Source organism: Glycine max, chromosome 20 (assembly GCF_000004515.6).
Source record: "Glycine max cultivar Williams 82 chromosome 20, Glycine_max_v4.0, whole genome shotgun sequence".
Lineage (NCBI taxonomy): Eukaryota > Viridiplantae > Streptophyta > Magnoliopsida > Fabales > Fabaceae > Glycine > Glycine max.
In genome coordinates this window covers 8412762-8427443 of record NC_038256.2, presented here as the reverse complement: position 1 = coordinate 8427443, position 14682 = coordinate 8412762, and the positions used below count along the sequence as shown (strand labels likewise).

Here is a 14682-nt window from a genome sequence, read left to right as displayed (position 1 = left end):
TTGAAGGAAAATCTGAAGGAAGTTGAGGCTGAGGCAATCCAACTACAGGAAGCTCTTAAGGAAGCAACAACTGAGAACATGAAATTGAAGGATAACTTATTGGATAAAGATAATGAGTTGTAGTGTATGTTTCAAGAAAATGATGAACTCCGAATTAGGGAACTTGAATCTATTAAGAAGGTGGAGGAGTTATCTAAGTTGCTGGAAGAAGCTACAACCAGAAACCACCACACTGAGGATACTGTTTTTTAATTAAAATTGAGAATGTTGTTTCTATCTCAGTAACCAAAATTGGCTGCGATAATGTGAACAGACCAAATATTCAGTGTTGATAAAAAAGAAAACCGGTTGTGTAGCAGATAAGGTCAACAAACCATACAAAAGATTGGAAAAATATAGAAACTAAATCAAAACATCAATTACATTAGTTATGTCAAGACAAACCACATTAATGTGTACACATAATTTGCACCCTTCACATACATGGAACAAAATACTATGCAGGGGCATCAGATAAGAAGCAACTTTAAAAGGATTCAAGAAATATAAAAACCATTAAGAATGCATTTAAATATGTACCTCAAAGACTGACAAGTGATCTTTTGATTGCAATCATCACCTGAATGCATATAAGAAATGAATTATTAGGTAACACCCAATGTTCCTGTCAAGTTCCTAGTCTATATGAGAAGTGGGACACATCATGTTAATTAGTTAATACTTACTACAATGACCTTACCAGAAATCATATGACTTGTTCCATTTTAACTTCTCAACCTAAATTGAAAACCACTGTTAATTAAAAGGGCATTGCAGTGAGAAATAATGTAAGGGAGTTCATGCCATTCACTCATCGTATTAAAACCGCAACTGGTCATGAACCATGCCCATGCTCAAGCTAAAGATAAAACTAGATAACAAGGGTCTCCTATAATTTTCAAAGAATCTGGTTGAACAAAACTTCATTGCAAGAAAATACAAGTTACCCTAATGACACTAGGGTGTGTAGCAATGTGTACAATGTGAGCAACTCAAAGTCAACCAAATAGTCTATGTTGACATTTCTCATAGAATCTCAATGTCAAATAAATCATTCGTGGTACATTCCCAAATACTAAGCGTTCTAAAACCTAATCAAGGTACCCAAACATGCCCTTATTTCATCTTACCTGTAAGGGAGCAACAAATATACACGGTGATGGACGGCGTGACTGACGGAGGGGCGAGAGCTTCCTGTTGTGACGATGTCGAAGGAGATGCAGTGGAGAGGTGAGGGAAGGAGCTGTGGTAGTGCGGGCGCAATGTGCAAGGAATTAATTAACGTTCCCAATAACAATGACGATCTTAAACTAAAAACCGCCATTGTCTCTTATCATTTTATTTACAAGTTTGCCACTAACATACATTCTAAGACAGTTCCTTATAATTGTCTTAGAATGACCGATGTAAAATACAAATTTAGCCCTCTTAATTACAAAAACGTTATCACCTCACATTTTAAGATGGTCCCCGATAACCGTCTTAGAACGTGTGTCGTAAAATCATAATATTTTAGTAGTGAATATAAGCTGAAGTATGTCAATTAAAAAAATAATTTCTTATATATGAGTGAATGAATATTGTTGAGGCGCTATATTAATTTGCTTATAACACCAGTATAAGTTTCTAAATTTAGAAAGAAGGCTCATAGTCCAATTCATGAGGTGATGACACGTGTATAATACCTGAAAAACTTTCCTTGGAATATAAATTCATTTTTATTAAGTATGGATAATACTACTCATTCTCTAGATCAAGCATGACAAATAGATAACCACAACGGTGTTTAAATATAATAACCAACAAATAATATAAGAAACAAAAAACTATATTCTCATGGACAAAAAAAGGCTTCAAGCTTCTTAAAATCCTTACCTATTTCAATCTCTACAAAATTGAAACCCCCCGCCTGGATGACATCCTCTTGAAAATCGTAGCCAGACGCCATCCTTCAAGCCTGATATGAAGTGTTTATTTCATACCATGTTAATAGAGGAAAAAAAGGAAATCACAGGTAGCAAGGCAGCATAGGTGGATCAATGGTTATATATCTGATCATGCTTTATTGTAACGTTAGATTCAAATCATATAGCAGCATATGTAATTTTCTATGAAGTCTAGATACCTGATACGGCACATATACAACATGACAAAGGTACCACACGACACAAATATGAAGATATAACATTTATTTTGAAATTAAGAATATGATACGTCCTAGATACATTATTAAAAAAATTATATATGAATGCAAAATAAAAATAAAATTAGTACTGCTGTTAAAATATAATTATATTTATGATCTTAAGCGTTGTTAAAATATATACTATAAATATGTAGATTTTGTTTTAGCAAACTCTCCAAACATAATTGTTGAGTGACAAAATAAATTTATTCAATGAAAACATAATTTGAGCAAAGTCAAAAACACATAAATGGACTTTTTATTATTATAAAATCCTAAATTTAAAACAAAAAAAAATTATAAAATATTAAAAATTCAGAAAGCGACTAAAGTCGTATTAGAAACAACTCGGTCATATCAGAGCCGGCTCAAAATAGCTTAGTCGTGTCTTACAATTCTTTTCAAAATTTTAAAATAAAAAAATAAGATACTTCTTGAATACCTATATGGACATATCAATGTCTACACATGTACAATACTTATACTTTTTATATTTTTGGAGTCACAGAACTTCATAGGTCTTTTTGTACAAATATCTGAGCACAACTTGTGCGTGAGTATTTTGGTTTTTCTATTAATAATACTTGCTTTCCTAGCTTTTCAAAACTTAAAAATATGTCTATTTAATATATATTAATTAGCTTATCTCTATAGTTTTTATTAGAGCTAGAGCATAACTATTTAGGCTTATTGCAAGTCTCGGTCATTAAAAGTTGGTTATGATAGTAACAGTTGAATTTCAGTTATTAACAGCTGTCATTTATTTATTTTTGAGAATAGCTGTCATTTAGCTAGGTTCGTTTTTATTTATACTATATATCTACTATTTCGAATCATGCAATAAAGTATGTGATGGATATTATATATGTACTACAATCTAATATGAACTTAGGAGCATTGTTGTTCTCCTTTTCTTCTATCCTTCATTTTTTGCTCTCGTCTAAATCCACCTTTATAGAATTAAATTTTTCCTAATTTTTAAACAAAAGTTCAGTTATCAATTATTTACGTAAATGCTCTTTTAAAAAAAATAAAACAATAAAGCCCATGTTCATTTATTAACTTAATCAATAAAATAAGATGGACTAAAGCCCAAAACTACCAAAAAAAAATCCCCAAACTGCAATGCTGCCATATTAATATTATATATTTTTATTTTCTCCATCTTATGAACTCCGCCCCTTTTCATTTTATTCATTTTTATTTAATTCCATTGTGTTTATTTTTTACAAGGCATTAAGGTTTAAAATTAGGAACTAATCCAAACTACTTAAATCCCCCACTACTGGATCTAACTTAGTGATTATGTTTAAACCGTGTTTGGGTTTAAAACCATAATTTAATTATGCCAAATGATTTTATTTTAATACCCATCAACATGTCTATATATTTAGAAATATTTTTTTTAGAAAAGTAATTAAATATATACTAATAAAAAAAGTTTGTTGAAAAGAAAAATGATACCCTAAACATAGACAAAATAGGATGTAAAAAATGATGATCTGTTACAGAAAGCATTTTCTAGTTGGAGGAGCTAACAATTTACTGTGCAATACCTAATCAAGCTCCTTCCAACCGCAAATTAACTAACTGCAAACTTGTAAACTCAGATTGCACCTTGGTGTTTCCATATATCTAGTTGAACGCCAATTCTACTTTTCCTCCTACATATCTTATTCACTTCGTTTTCTTTCCATCATAATTAATTCATTTCATCAATTAATTGTTCCTACCTTAATTGTGTCAAGTCCTTTTGCATGCAACCAAGATGAATTTGATCAATCAAACAATCTTCTCTTCAGCCACGTTCGCGTATGACATTCCTCTAAAGAGACATGAGATCTACAACGTGTGCATGAATCAGCCAATGAAGATAATATCTGATGGCATATGGACTCCAGAAAATGGAGCAATACCTTCAGAATCTGCATTCACAGTGCTTGAGCTACAAATAGTTACCATTTTTGTCGTCACGCAAGGCTTTCATTTCATTCTCAAGCGATTAGGGATCCCTTATTTCGTTTCACAAGTAATGGTATGAGTCATTTTTTTCCATGGTCATCGTTTTATTTTTGGAATGTTTAATTTAAATTTCCATTAATTATTCCGAGGCTCATTTGAGTTTTGTTATCATACATTGTTATGCCAAAATGGATATCATATTTAGTTTCCTACATATATAAACCTGTCATTATCTAGGCATGAGTCCATCGATCAAACACGTAATTAAATAAATAACTCTTGCCATTCCCTGTAATAACTTATGACAATGTCGATGGAGCTGTTAGGGAAATTTATATAATCTTTTTACATGTCCGAATTGCTGGATTTTTCTACAGTTTTATTAGTCAATTGTGTAGTTTTAAGAATTGATAAAAATAAATTATTGTCTTTATTTTTTCTCGGTTCATGTTACATACAATTCCCAAGAATATACTCCAAGATGGGCCAGATGGCTACGAATGCCTTTTTTGTTTTCCGTTTCATCATGGTTGTAAATAAGCTGCACGTCTCGGGTTTACTATTATTTAATTAACTTCATGCAAATATGGTGAATTTAATTTTAAATTTAGTTCTCATAAATAAGTTGTCTTCAATGAGTTAACTTCATCCCTCATAAATTTTAAAATAGATCCTATCACCATTTAGTAATGATATAATATCCATCTAAACATGTTACGTTGTATATCATCTTAGATTCGTAATTGATATGTTATCACTAAACAAAAATAAATAATGACATATTTAAATGTGTAATAACTTAACTACTTCAAAATTCAGCCATCATCACCATCTAAATCTCTAAAAGCTAAATAATCAAGCATACAGACACATTCATCTCAAAAAAAGCATACACACATATGATCATGACCTAATTAAACCCTACCTTTCCATTTCTTTCAGGCTGGTTTTCTTCTAGGTCCATCAATTCCCACAGGACCCTTCGAAAAGTACAAGAAGATGCTATTCCCCTTCGGAAGTCCAGACATCCTTAACACGTTGACAGGGTTAGGGTACTCATTCTATCTCTTCATAAACTCAGTTCAAATGGACCTAAGCTTGATAACGAAGACGGGGAAGAAGGGTTGGGTCATTGCAGTTTCCTCCTACGGTATTTCCATATTTGTTGGCTTTATCATGTTGATTTTCTTCCTTCCGACATGGCAAGAGCTCCTCAACGAAGACGTTTCCTCCGTCCTACCCGTGGTCATCATCTCTCAAAGCGGTTGTTCCTTCGCTGTCATCTCATCCTTGCTCAATGACCTCGGAATCCTTAACTCGGAACTCGGACGCCTTGCACTCTCCATAGCTTTCATCACCGATCTCGCAGGTAAACTCAAAATCTAATCAACAAAAAACCCAATAAATTGAAAATTTAAATTGCTTAATATTGAATTAATTTTAAATTCTAAGTCAAACTAATTTAATGTAGGAGGAAATAACAAATTTGAAGTAGTGATTAGATGTTTTTTTAACAGGCATATGATAGTAATTGGTATGTTTTGTTAGTGAAAAAATTCGAATCCATGACCTCCTTATTCTTAACCATCAAACCACCTTAATTATCACTCCATGAAGTAGCGATTAGATAATTAGATTCTTTTTGCTTTAAAAACCCATTCAATCTAATTCGCTAATGCAAACACCTGATCAGTTGTTATTTATACATATAAAGAAGGTTGCTAGAGTACACCTTGATAAATATAGGATGAGTTTTGGTAGAATCAGTTTTTTTTGGCCAATAGTTGCATATGAATTCTCATGAAATCATTACAGAAGAATTGCCGTGGGTTCATTAAATCGGAACTCATGCAACTATTGGTCCAAAAACTAATATACAAAACCCTTAGTATCATAGAATTTATGTTTTACATATTAAAAGCTGTGTTTTTCTCCCTCTTTTCCATGTATCCAGTGGCAGAGATTCTTGCAAGCAGGGGACGTCATGGCCCCCCAAGTTTTTTCTTTCCTTTTAGCATATAATTTTCTTTATAGATAAAGCTATGAATAATTTTAAATATTTATATTTAATCATTTACCCCCCCCCCCCCCCAAAAAAAAAAAAAACATTTTGGAGCAACATCCGTCAATGTATCTGATTTCGCTTTGGTGTCCCTTATCAGGTGGAATCGGGGCAGGATTTGGCGCCGACTTTCTGAAAAGCCTAAATTTGGATTTTTCTATCCGTCTTACAAACATGGTAGCATTTTTCATTTACCTAATCTTCGCTCCACTACTTGGGCGTCCAGCAATGAGATGGGTTGTGAAGAACACCCCAGAAGGCAAACCCGTGTCTAAGACTTATATCTATGCCATCGTAGTGTTGTTTTTGGGATTAGGTTTCTTTGCAGGGTATTTCAACCAACCCTTCTTGGTAGGAGCAGTTATATTAGGGCTTGCTGTTCCTGAAGGCCCTCCTTTGGGGTCTGAATTCGTTTCCCAACTTGAGTTGTTCTCCAACTGGTTCTTGACTTCGATTTTCGTCACGTGTAGCACCATGAAGGTCGATCTCAAACAATGTGACTCTCTCTCCTTCGTTATGGTCATATGCTTCTTCGTTATAATGGTCTACTTGATTAAGTTGGTGGTGTGCATGGGAATTTGCCGCTATTGCAAAATGCCCTTCACTGATGGCTTCTGCCTTGCTCTCATTTTGAGCTGCAAAGGTGTTGTTGATATATGCTCCTATGTCCTGGTCTACGATACAATGGTAATTATTCAATCACTCATATATGCATGCATTTTATTAAAACAGAAACAAAAACTACTTGCATTACCTTACATATGCATAAGTGTCTCATGTCAGTAACATGTTTTTTTAAAAGATACCTTTTTCAAGTTCTCACTATATATTAAGTAGATCTTATATGAAGTTGGCTTAACTAAAAAATGCGATTCCGGCTCCCTTTTTAGTCGGGCTTATATCAATTTTATTTATTTAATAATGTAAATTTTTTTGAAAATAAATATATTAAAGAATACATTTCTCATCTTGCAATTAATTATAGCATATGACTATTTTGGTGCTTTGATGAAACATACTATAATTGGATTGGTTTTGAAACTATTAATTACATCAAATTAGTGTCCTATCCTAATTTAGGTCATTAAGACTTAGTAAATGAATTCCATATAGCACAATTGTAATATTAAATGATCATTTTGATTTGATTATAATTATGGAATTAATTAGTGTGAAATATATTTTTTGAAAAAAAAATCTTAAAATAATATTATATATTTAGACTGAATAACTAAATTTAAATTTAATTATTTATTAATGTAGGTTGTAATACATTTTAGATAAAATAAGTTTAGATTTAATTTTAATTAGAGAAATTTTACTTTATATTTGGAAGAATAAATTAGACATTTACTTTATATTTGAAAGAATAAATTAGACATTTATTATTTTATCTACAAATGTAATGGTGTAATACAATGATAGTAAAAACAAGTTTTGTTTGTAATACTGGACTTAAAACAAATCTACATGTGAAAGATTTTAACTTGTTCAATGGATTTCTTTTTCATTTTTTTACACCTATCTTAACATTCTTGTATGCTAAAAGGTTAATTAATGAGAGAATTAGATGTGGATATAGGGGTAATTAAGATGCATTAATTGATCTTTGTTCGATTGTTGAACTAATGATTAACTAACGTTAACCACTTCAACTATTGCAGTCACAAAATAAAGGTACAATAGCTGTTACGATCATCTCAGTGTTGCTTATGGGAACAACTTCGAGGCTTGGTGTGAAGGCATTGTATGACCCTTCAAGGAAATACGCAGGGTACCAAAAAAGGAACATTATGACCTTGAAAAACAACCATGAGCTTAGGGTTGTTGCGTGCATCCACAAGCCATTCCACATGAATCACATAAAAAATATGCTCCAACTTTGTTCCCCAGCACCAGAGAACACACTAGTGGCAGATATTGTGCATGTAATGGAGCTAGTAGGAAGGTCCAATCCAATTTTCATAGCACACAAACTTCAGCACAAAGTGGGGTCCTCCCACAACTACTCTGGGGAACTAATTGTGGCCTTTGATCTTTTTGAACGTGACTATGCTGGTTTTGCCACTGCCAACACCTACACTGCCATATCCCCAACAACTCTAATGCACGAAGATGTTTGTTACCTTGCTTTGGACAAAAATGCAGCCCTAATAGTCCTTCCATTTCATGTGAAATGGGGAGGGGATGGGTCAATTGAGTCAGAAGATAGCAACATTAGGGCACTTAATTCCAAGGTTTTGGAAAGGGCACCTTGCTCAATTGGGATTCTTGTGAACCGTGGCAATTGTGGGTTCAGCTCAAAAAGTTACAAGGTTGCCATGATTTTCTTGGGTGGACCTGATGATAGAGAGGCCTTGTGCTTGGCTAAGAGGTTTTTGAAAAACCCTGAGAATCAGTTGTTTGTGTATAGGTTGCTAGCACATGACCACAATATCTCGGATTGGGAACACATGATTGATAATGAGGAGTTGAGGGAGGTGCGTGGAGCTTATTTTAAACTAGAAAATGTGACATATGAAGAGAGGACTATAGAAGATGCATCTGAGACAACATGTTTCATCAAAGATATAGCGAACAAATTTGATTTTATTGTAGTTGGGAGACGCAATGGGGTCAAAACTTCTCAGACATTTGGGCTGGAAAATTGGACTGAATATTCGGAGTTAGGGGTTGTTGGTGATTTGCTTGCTTCACCGGATATGGAGACTAGGGCTTCAATTTTGGTTGTGCAACAACAACAGTCAAGTTTGTGTCATGATGAGTGAATGACACTAGTTGGCATAACTTTTTGTTGTTTAATTTTGAAAAAAAAAATCCATTTTGTATAATTTTTTTAGGCTTAATTACAACTATTTTGATTTCAAGTTCTAATGTTGTAGCTCATTTTTCCCCTCCTTCGTTTTCATCCATGATCACTTTTTGCTACGAGTTCATCCATCCATATAATTAACATCGCCAAAATGTTAGGTGTAGGTGAAAATTAATACAGATGAATGCTAGTGTACACCATCTTTATCAACCCTAAAATTCATCTAGTTCACATAAGTATAACATACATCTAATACGTACACTAGAATGGATACTCTTTGGCTGCCTCCAGCTGCATGCGCTACAAAAAATTAAATCATTAGTGACAAAAATTGCCAAAAATAATTGTTACTAATTTTGGTGTTACTAAAATTTCGGTGACAATTTTAAAAATTACATGTAAATTACTTTGTCACTATTGTCAACTTTTTTTGTAACTGATCCTAAGCGTTGACATCCATACATAAACCATACCGAACATGATAATATACAATTTTATTGCCTGAAGAATGAAATAAAAAAGAGGGAAATAAGAAAGCTTAGAAAGTAAACATAGTGTGTAGTGTCGGAAGATCAACAATCGTGAACTTAAACCCTCACTTTGCACTCCACATCTACACATGACCATGGCTGAAAGTTTTGTAAGGCCCGAGGCCAAGGCTTCTTTTCTCTTTTCCTCCTTTGTCTATGTCATTCCAAGGGTCGCGCTCATGTGCAGATCAACTCATTTTCCCGTTAGACTCTTGTCTTGAAGACCACCACACCAACAACGTCTTCTCAACACCTCATCACCATTCTTCATTTGCTAGCCTTGGAAAAATCCCACTCCTCCCTCCCGCATTCTCCTCCTTCTCTCTGAAACCCTCAATTCCAATCCGAATGCTTTCCAATTCGACTATGCTAATGTCGTCGATACTAAAATTTGGCTTTGTTTCTACTAGTTTCTTGGTGTGATGTGATTTGCAAAGTGTTTGGCTTGGTGTGATTCTTGCCTTTTTGTTGTTTTGCAGTCGAGAACTGGTTGTGTCAAAACCAGATGAGGGATTGGAGAAGAGTCTCACAATGTTGGTGTAGGATTTGGGGTTTAGGGAAGAAAGGGTATTGAGAAAGGAGACTGGAGAAGGGGAGTGGTGTATCCATGTACATTTGAGGGGTGTAAATGCACCTAACTTTAAGAATAATATTGAGGTATATATTGTTGTAAAGACAAATATCACAAGAAGACAGTTGAATTGTGATTTAAAAATTTTCACAAACCTTTTTTGAACACAAAGTTATTGTCTAAAAAAACTCTAACAAAGCAAACAAGGTTTTTGCAAACAGGCAAAGTAAAACGATGCTTAATAGATTTTGTAAACATTTTTTAGAACCAAAATAAAATTCTAATCCCTAGTTAGTTAAACAGATAAGAGATAAAGACAAGGCAATGAAATTTATATTGTTTTCTCATTACCATTTGAGATTACGTCAAAGTTCTTAACAATCCATCAAATTTTCACTAACTCTTATAAAGTTACAAGTATTGTTTACTGTCATTTTTAATTCTTACCGAAAAGCATACCCCAAATCTTTTACAACCCAAGTATTCTTTTTCTACCAAGTATTCTTTTCTCTAACTTAAGCACATTATCTTTTACTCTCAAGATATACGAAGTGTTTTGAGAGCTTTTTCCTAACTTATTAATATTACAAAAAAAAAAGCTTGAAGATATATGAGAAATAATAAGAGATTCAAAATTGTTCTTCTTAACTTCAACTCTTAAAAGCTTCGAGTTTTTGTAGCTAGACTTCTTCAACAAGTCGTCATTGTCTCTAAAGGGTTTTTGTTTGCGTATGAGCTTGCATCTGAAGGTGCTTATTGATACATTAAATACGAGCATTAGATGCATGTCCAGTCCATGTTGATACACCACTCTACTTATCTTCCTAAAGCCACACTCTAGCAGTGAGTTTTAGAGGTCAAATCAACTTTAGAACATAGTAGATTTGATTGAAGCAGTGAGTTTTAGAGGTCAAATCAACTTTAGAACTTAGCTTATCGCTCCATCAGAAAGCCATATGGAGTGATTGAAGATGTCTTAGTGAAGGTTAAACATCTAATTTTTCCAGCTGATTTCGTTGTGATGGATATAGAAGAGGACTCTGTCAGTCCTCTTATTCTTGGACGCCCATTCATGTCCACCGCAAGCTGCATGGTAGACATGGGAAAGAAATGCTGCAAATGGGCATAGAAGATCAGAAAATCAACTTTGATTTATTCCATAAGGATAAAGATCCACCTGACCAAAATGTCTGTTTGAAGGTTCATGTGATGAAGGAAAGGAGACCTGAGAAAAAGGTTCTGGAAGTAGGAACCTTGTTGGACCTTGGATAATATGAAGATGCATCAAGCTAATGACATTAAAAGAGCGCTTGTTAGGAGGCAACCCAATCATTTTTAATTTTTTCTTTCTTACATTTAGCTTGGGATAATTTCTTGTGATTGTATGTGATTTAAGCTTGTTTAGTATTGAGAAAAAGGGTTTTTAAGCTCATGTGGAGAGATGGACAGAAAAGACTTAGAAATTTTTTTCCAGTTGTCCATCCACTACGTGCAACCCTTGTGCTAAGCGCCATGTCTTCACCCGCTAAGTCTGAGCTTGCTCGCGCTAAGCGCTTAGACCCCTCAATAGTTGGCTGAATAGTTTAGCTAAGCGCACATCACCGCGCTAAGCCCAATATCTTCACTAGAATTGAACTTCAAGAAGTGGGCTTAGCGAGGATGATGCGCTAAGTGCCACTCCTTCTTTGGAAAATTTTATTGTAGCAGCGCTAAGCGCGCTGTACTGAACTAAGCCCCAAATCCATTCTGGAATTGAGCTTTCATAGTTGGGCTTAACCGCAGGATGCGCTAAGTGCCAATCCTTCACTATTTTGAAATTCTTGGAAGTGTGCTTAGCGCGTTTGTTGCGCTAAGCCTGAAATACTTTCTGTAAGTTGAAGCCTGATTGCCCGCTAAGCCTTACATCTCAGGCTAAGCGCATATTGTGGAAAAAATTTTGAGTTGCAGAAAGCGCTAAGCATAGCCTGCTGCGCTAAGCCCCAGATCCTCTATGGAATTTGAAACTTCAAGTTGGGCTTAGCGCGTGAGGTTAGGCTAAGCGCTTGGGATTTTAAACTCAAACATCACGTGGGCACGCTAAGCGTAGCTACACGGTAAGCGCTCCCAACAAAAATGCCAAAATAAAATAGAACTGCCATAGGCAGTTGCCTTTACACAAAAAAATTATTGCTTCCTTTTCGCTGTGCTTACCTTCTGCGTGTGTGCAATTTGCTACTATGCTTCAAGCTCTTTCTGCATATTCCTTGCTTCTTCTTGCATTTCATCACAATCCAAGTAAGTAGTGCTTCATTTTCATTTTCATTTTCATGTCTTGAACCTTAGGATAGATGATTTAGTGCTTTTAGTTTGTGTTTCTGCTTAGGTTTAGTGTTTTTAGGATTAGTTGTTAGTTAAGGTAGGTTTAGGGTTTCATTTTAGAGTAATGTAGTTAATTAGGTTAAGTGTTATGGTCCATTAGGGGCCTTGGCTGAAAAAGGGTGAAAACCCCCGAGTAATTTCTGGAAATCACGATGAAACGCGCTAAGCACGCCTTCTGCGCTTAGCCTGTTCATCGTAACTGATGAATTTTTAGGTTTCCAGATGATCGTGCTAAGCCCGACCATGTCGCGCTAAGCACATTCATCCTTCTGATGAGTTTCAATGATGAACCCACTAAGCACGTCTGTGCGCTAAGCGAGCCTAGTGTTTCAGACACTTAGGATTTTTCAAATTTTTGTTCAGCACTAAGCCTGACCTGTCAGGCTAAGTGCCACTTTGCTTCTGTTTTTCAACCTTTGAATAAGGCTAAGCGCAGCCTGCTACGCTAAGCCCTTGTTATGTTCGTAGAGGTTGAGCTAAGCGCGCCCTACTGCGCTAAGCTCAACTCTCTTACTATTTAAAGCTTTTGTAGTTAGGCTATGTGCACCCTATGTGCTAAGCCTAAGGGTCATTATGGTGAGGCTGAGCTAAGCGCGCCATCCTGTGCTAAGCTCAGACCCTCTTCTGTTTTGAAAATTGTAGATTTAGGCTAAGCCCAGCATGTTGCGCTAAGCCTAATCTGCAGAAAAATATTTTCTGTGTCTTTAGGCTAAGCGCGAGTTTATTGCGCTTAGCCCATGAGTAAAATTTTAAAAGGCACACTAAGCCCAGCCTGCTACGCTAAGTGCCCAGTTCAGTTTTTAGTTTTATTTTTCTGTTTTGTTGAAAATAACCCTGATTAATCTTGTTGTTTGATCTTATATTTTCATATGGCTTCAAAGAGAAGAAAATCATCTGCTTCTTATTCTTCCCACATTAGATTTGACAGATCAAGATTCCATTCACAGGAAGCTTGGGACAGATATAATGACATTGTTGTTCCTAGGAAGCTATTGCTAGAGAGAAATGAGGTAATCTACCACACTGAATTTGATGAGTTCAAGGAGGAATTGGAGAGAAGAAAATGGGATGAAGAACTGACTAGCTTTGATGAAGGCAACATTGATGTTGCCATAGTAAAAGAATTATATGCTAACCTCTATGATCCAGAGGACAAATCACCAAAACAGGTGAGGGTCAGAGGTCATTTGATAAAATTTGATGAAGACACCCTCAACACATTCCTGAAGACCCCTGTGATCATTGAGGAGGGGGAGACATTACCAACCTACTCTAGATTTGCACTCTTGAGGCCTGATCCTCAAGAGTTAGCTGCTAAGCTTTGCATCTCAGGGAGGGGATTTGAGCTGAATGCTGATGGTCAGCCTTTGAAGATCTTAAGGAAGAACATGACCACCCTCGCTCAGACTTGGAGTGTTCTTTCTTACTCCAACTTGGTCCCTACCTCCCACACTTCTGATATCACATTGGATCGGGTTAAGTTGATTTATGGCATTATTATGAAGATGGACATGAACCTGGGCTACCTCATCTCCCACCAAGATTTCTATCATTGCCCAGCATGACTCCTCTAGGCTTGGATTTCCAGCCTTAATCATAGCTTTGAGTAAAGCTAGAGGAGTCACATCATATTCCAGATCCTTGGAGAGTCTTAGCCCTGCCATTAACTTGGCATATATAAAGAAGAACTGTTGGAATCTAGATGATCCAATAGTGACATTCAGAGGGCCAAGGAAGGCTAGGGGTAAGAGATCTGAGGCTCCCCCTACTTCAGTAGCACCAGATGCTTCTGCTCCTTCTTCATCTACTTTACCAGATCCTTCTACAATAACACCTTCTTCTTTTACTCCAACTACTCCTGCTCTTATACCAGTTTAGTTACCAGTTCAGCTCAGCTCATAGCTTCTTCTGCTCCTGCATCAGATTTTGTGTTTACTCCAGAGATGCTTCACTCTATGATGCAGAGCCTCCACAGAGGGCAGGTCATTATCATGCAGAGTCTCTAGAGCTCAGGCCTACCATCTATTATGAGCACATATGAGTTTCTGACTCAGGTGGCTTGGCCTGGAGTCCAGCCTTCTTCATCTGGAGGGGATGACACCTCTGCAACCCAAGAGCCAGAGCAGGCAACAGAGGAGCCAGTTTTAGCAGAGGACTCCTCTT

The 14682-nt window shown here is 35.7% G+C and overlaps 1 protein-coding gene across 1 annotated transcript; it reads left to right on the top strand.

The window, feature by feature from the left end:
- Window positions 1-3992: 3992 nt before the first annotated feature.
- Window positions 3993-11433, top strand: LOC100797272 (cation/H(+) antiporter 4). Its single transcript, XM_003556751.1, has 6 exons — window positions 3993-4259; window positions 5129-5555; window positions 6349-6935; window positions 7913-8996; window positions 10070-10157; window positions 11193-11433. Exons 1-6 carry the CDS (start codon window positions 3993-3995, stop codon window positions 11431-11433), a joined length of 2694 nt encoding a protein of 897 aa, XP_003556799.1.
- Window positions 11434-14682: the final 3249 nt, after the last annotated feature.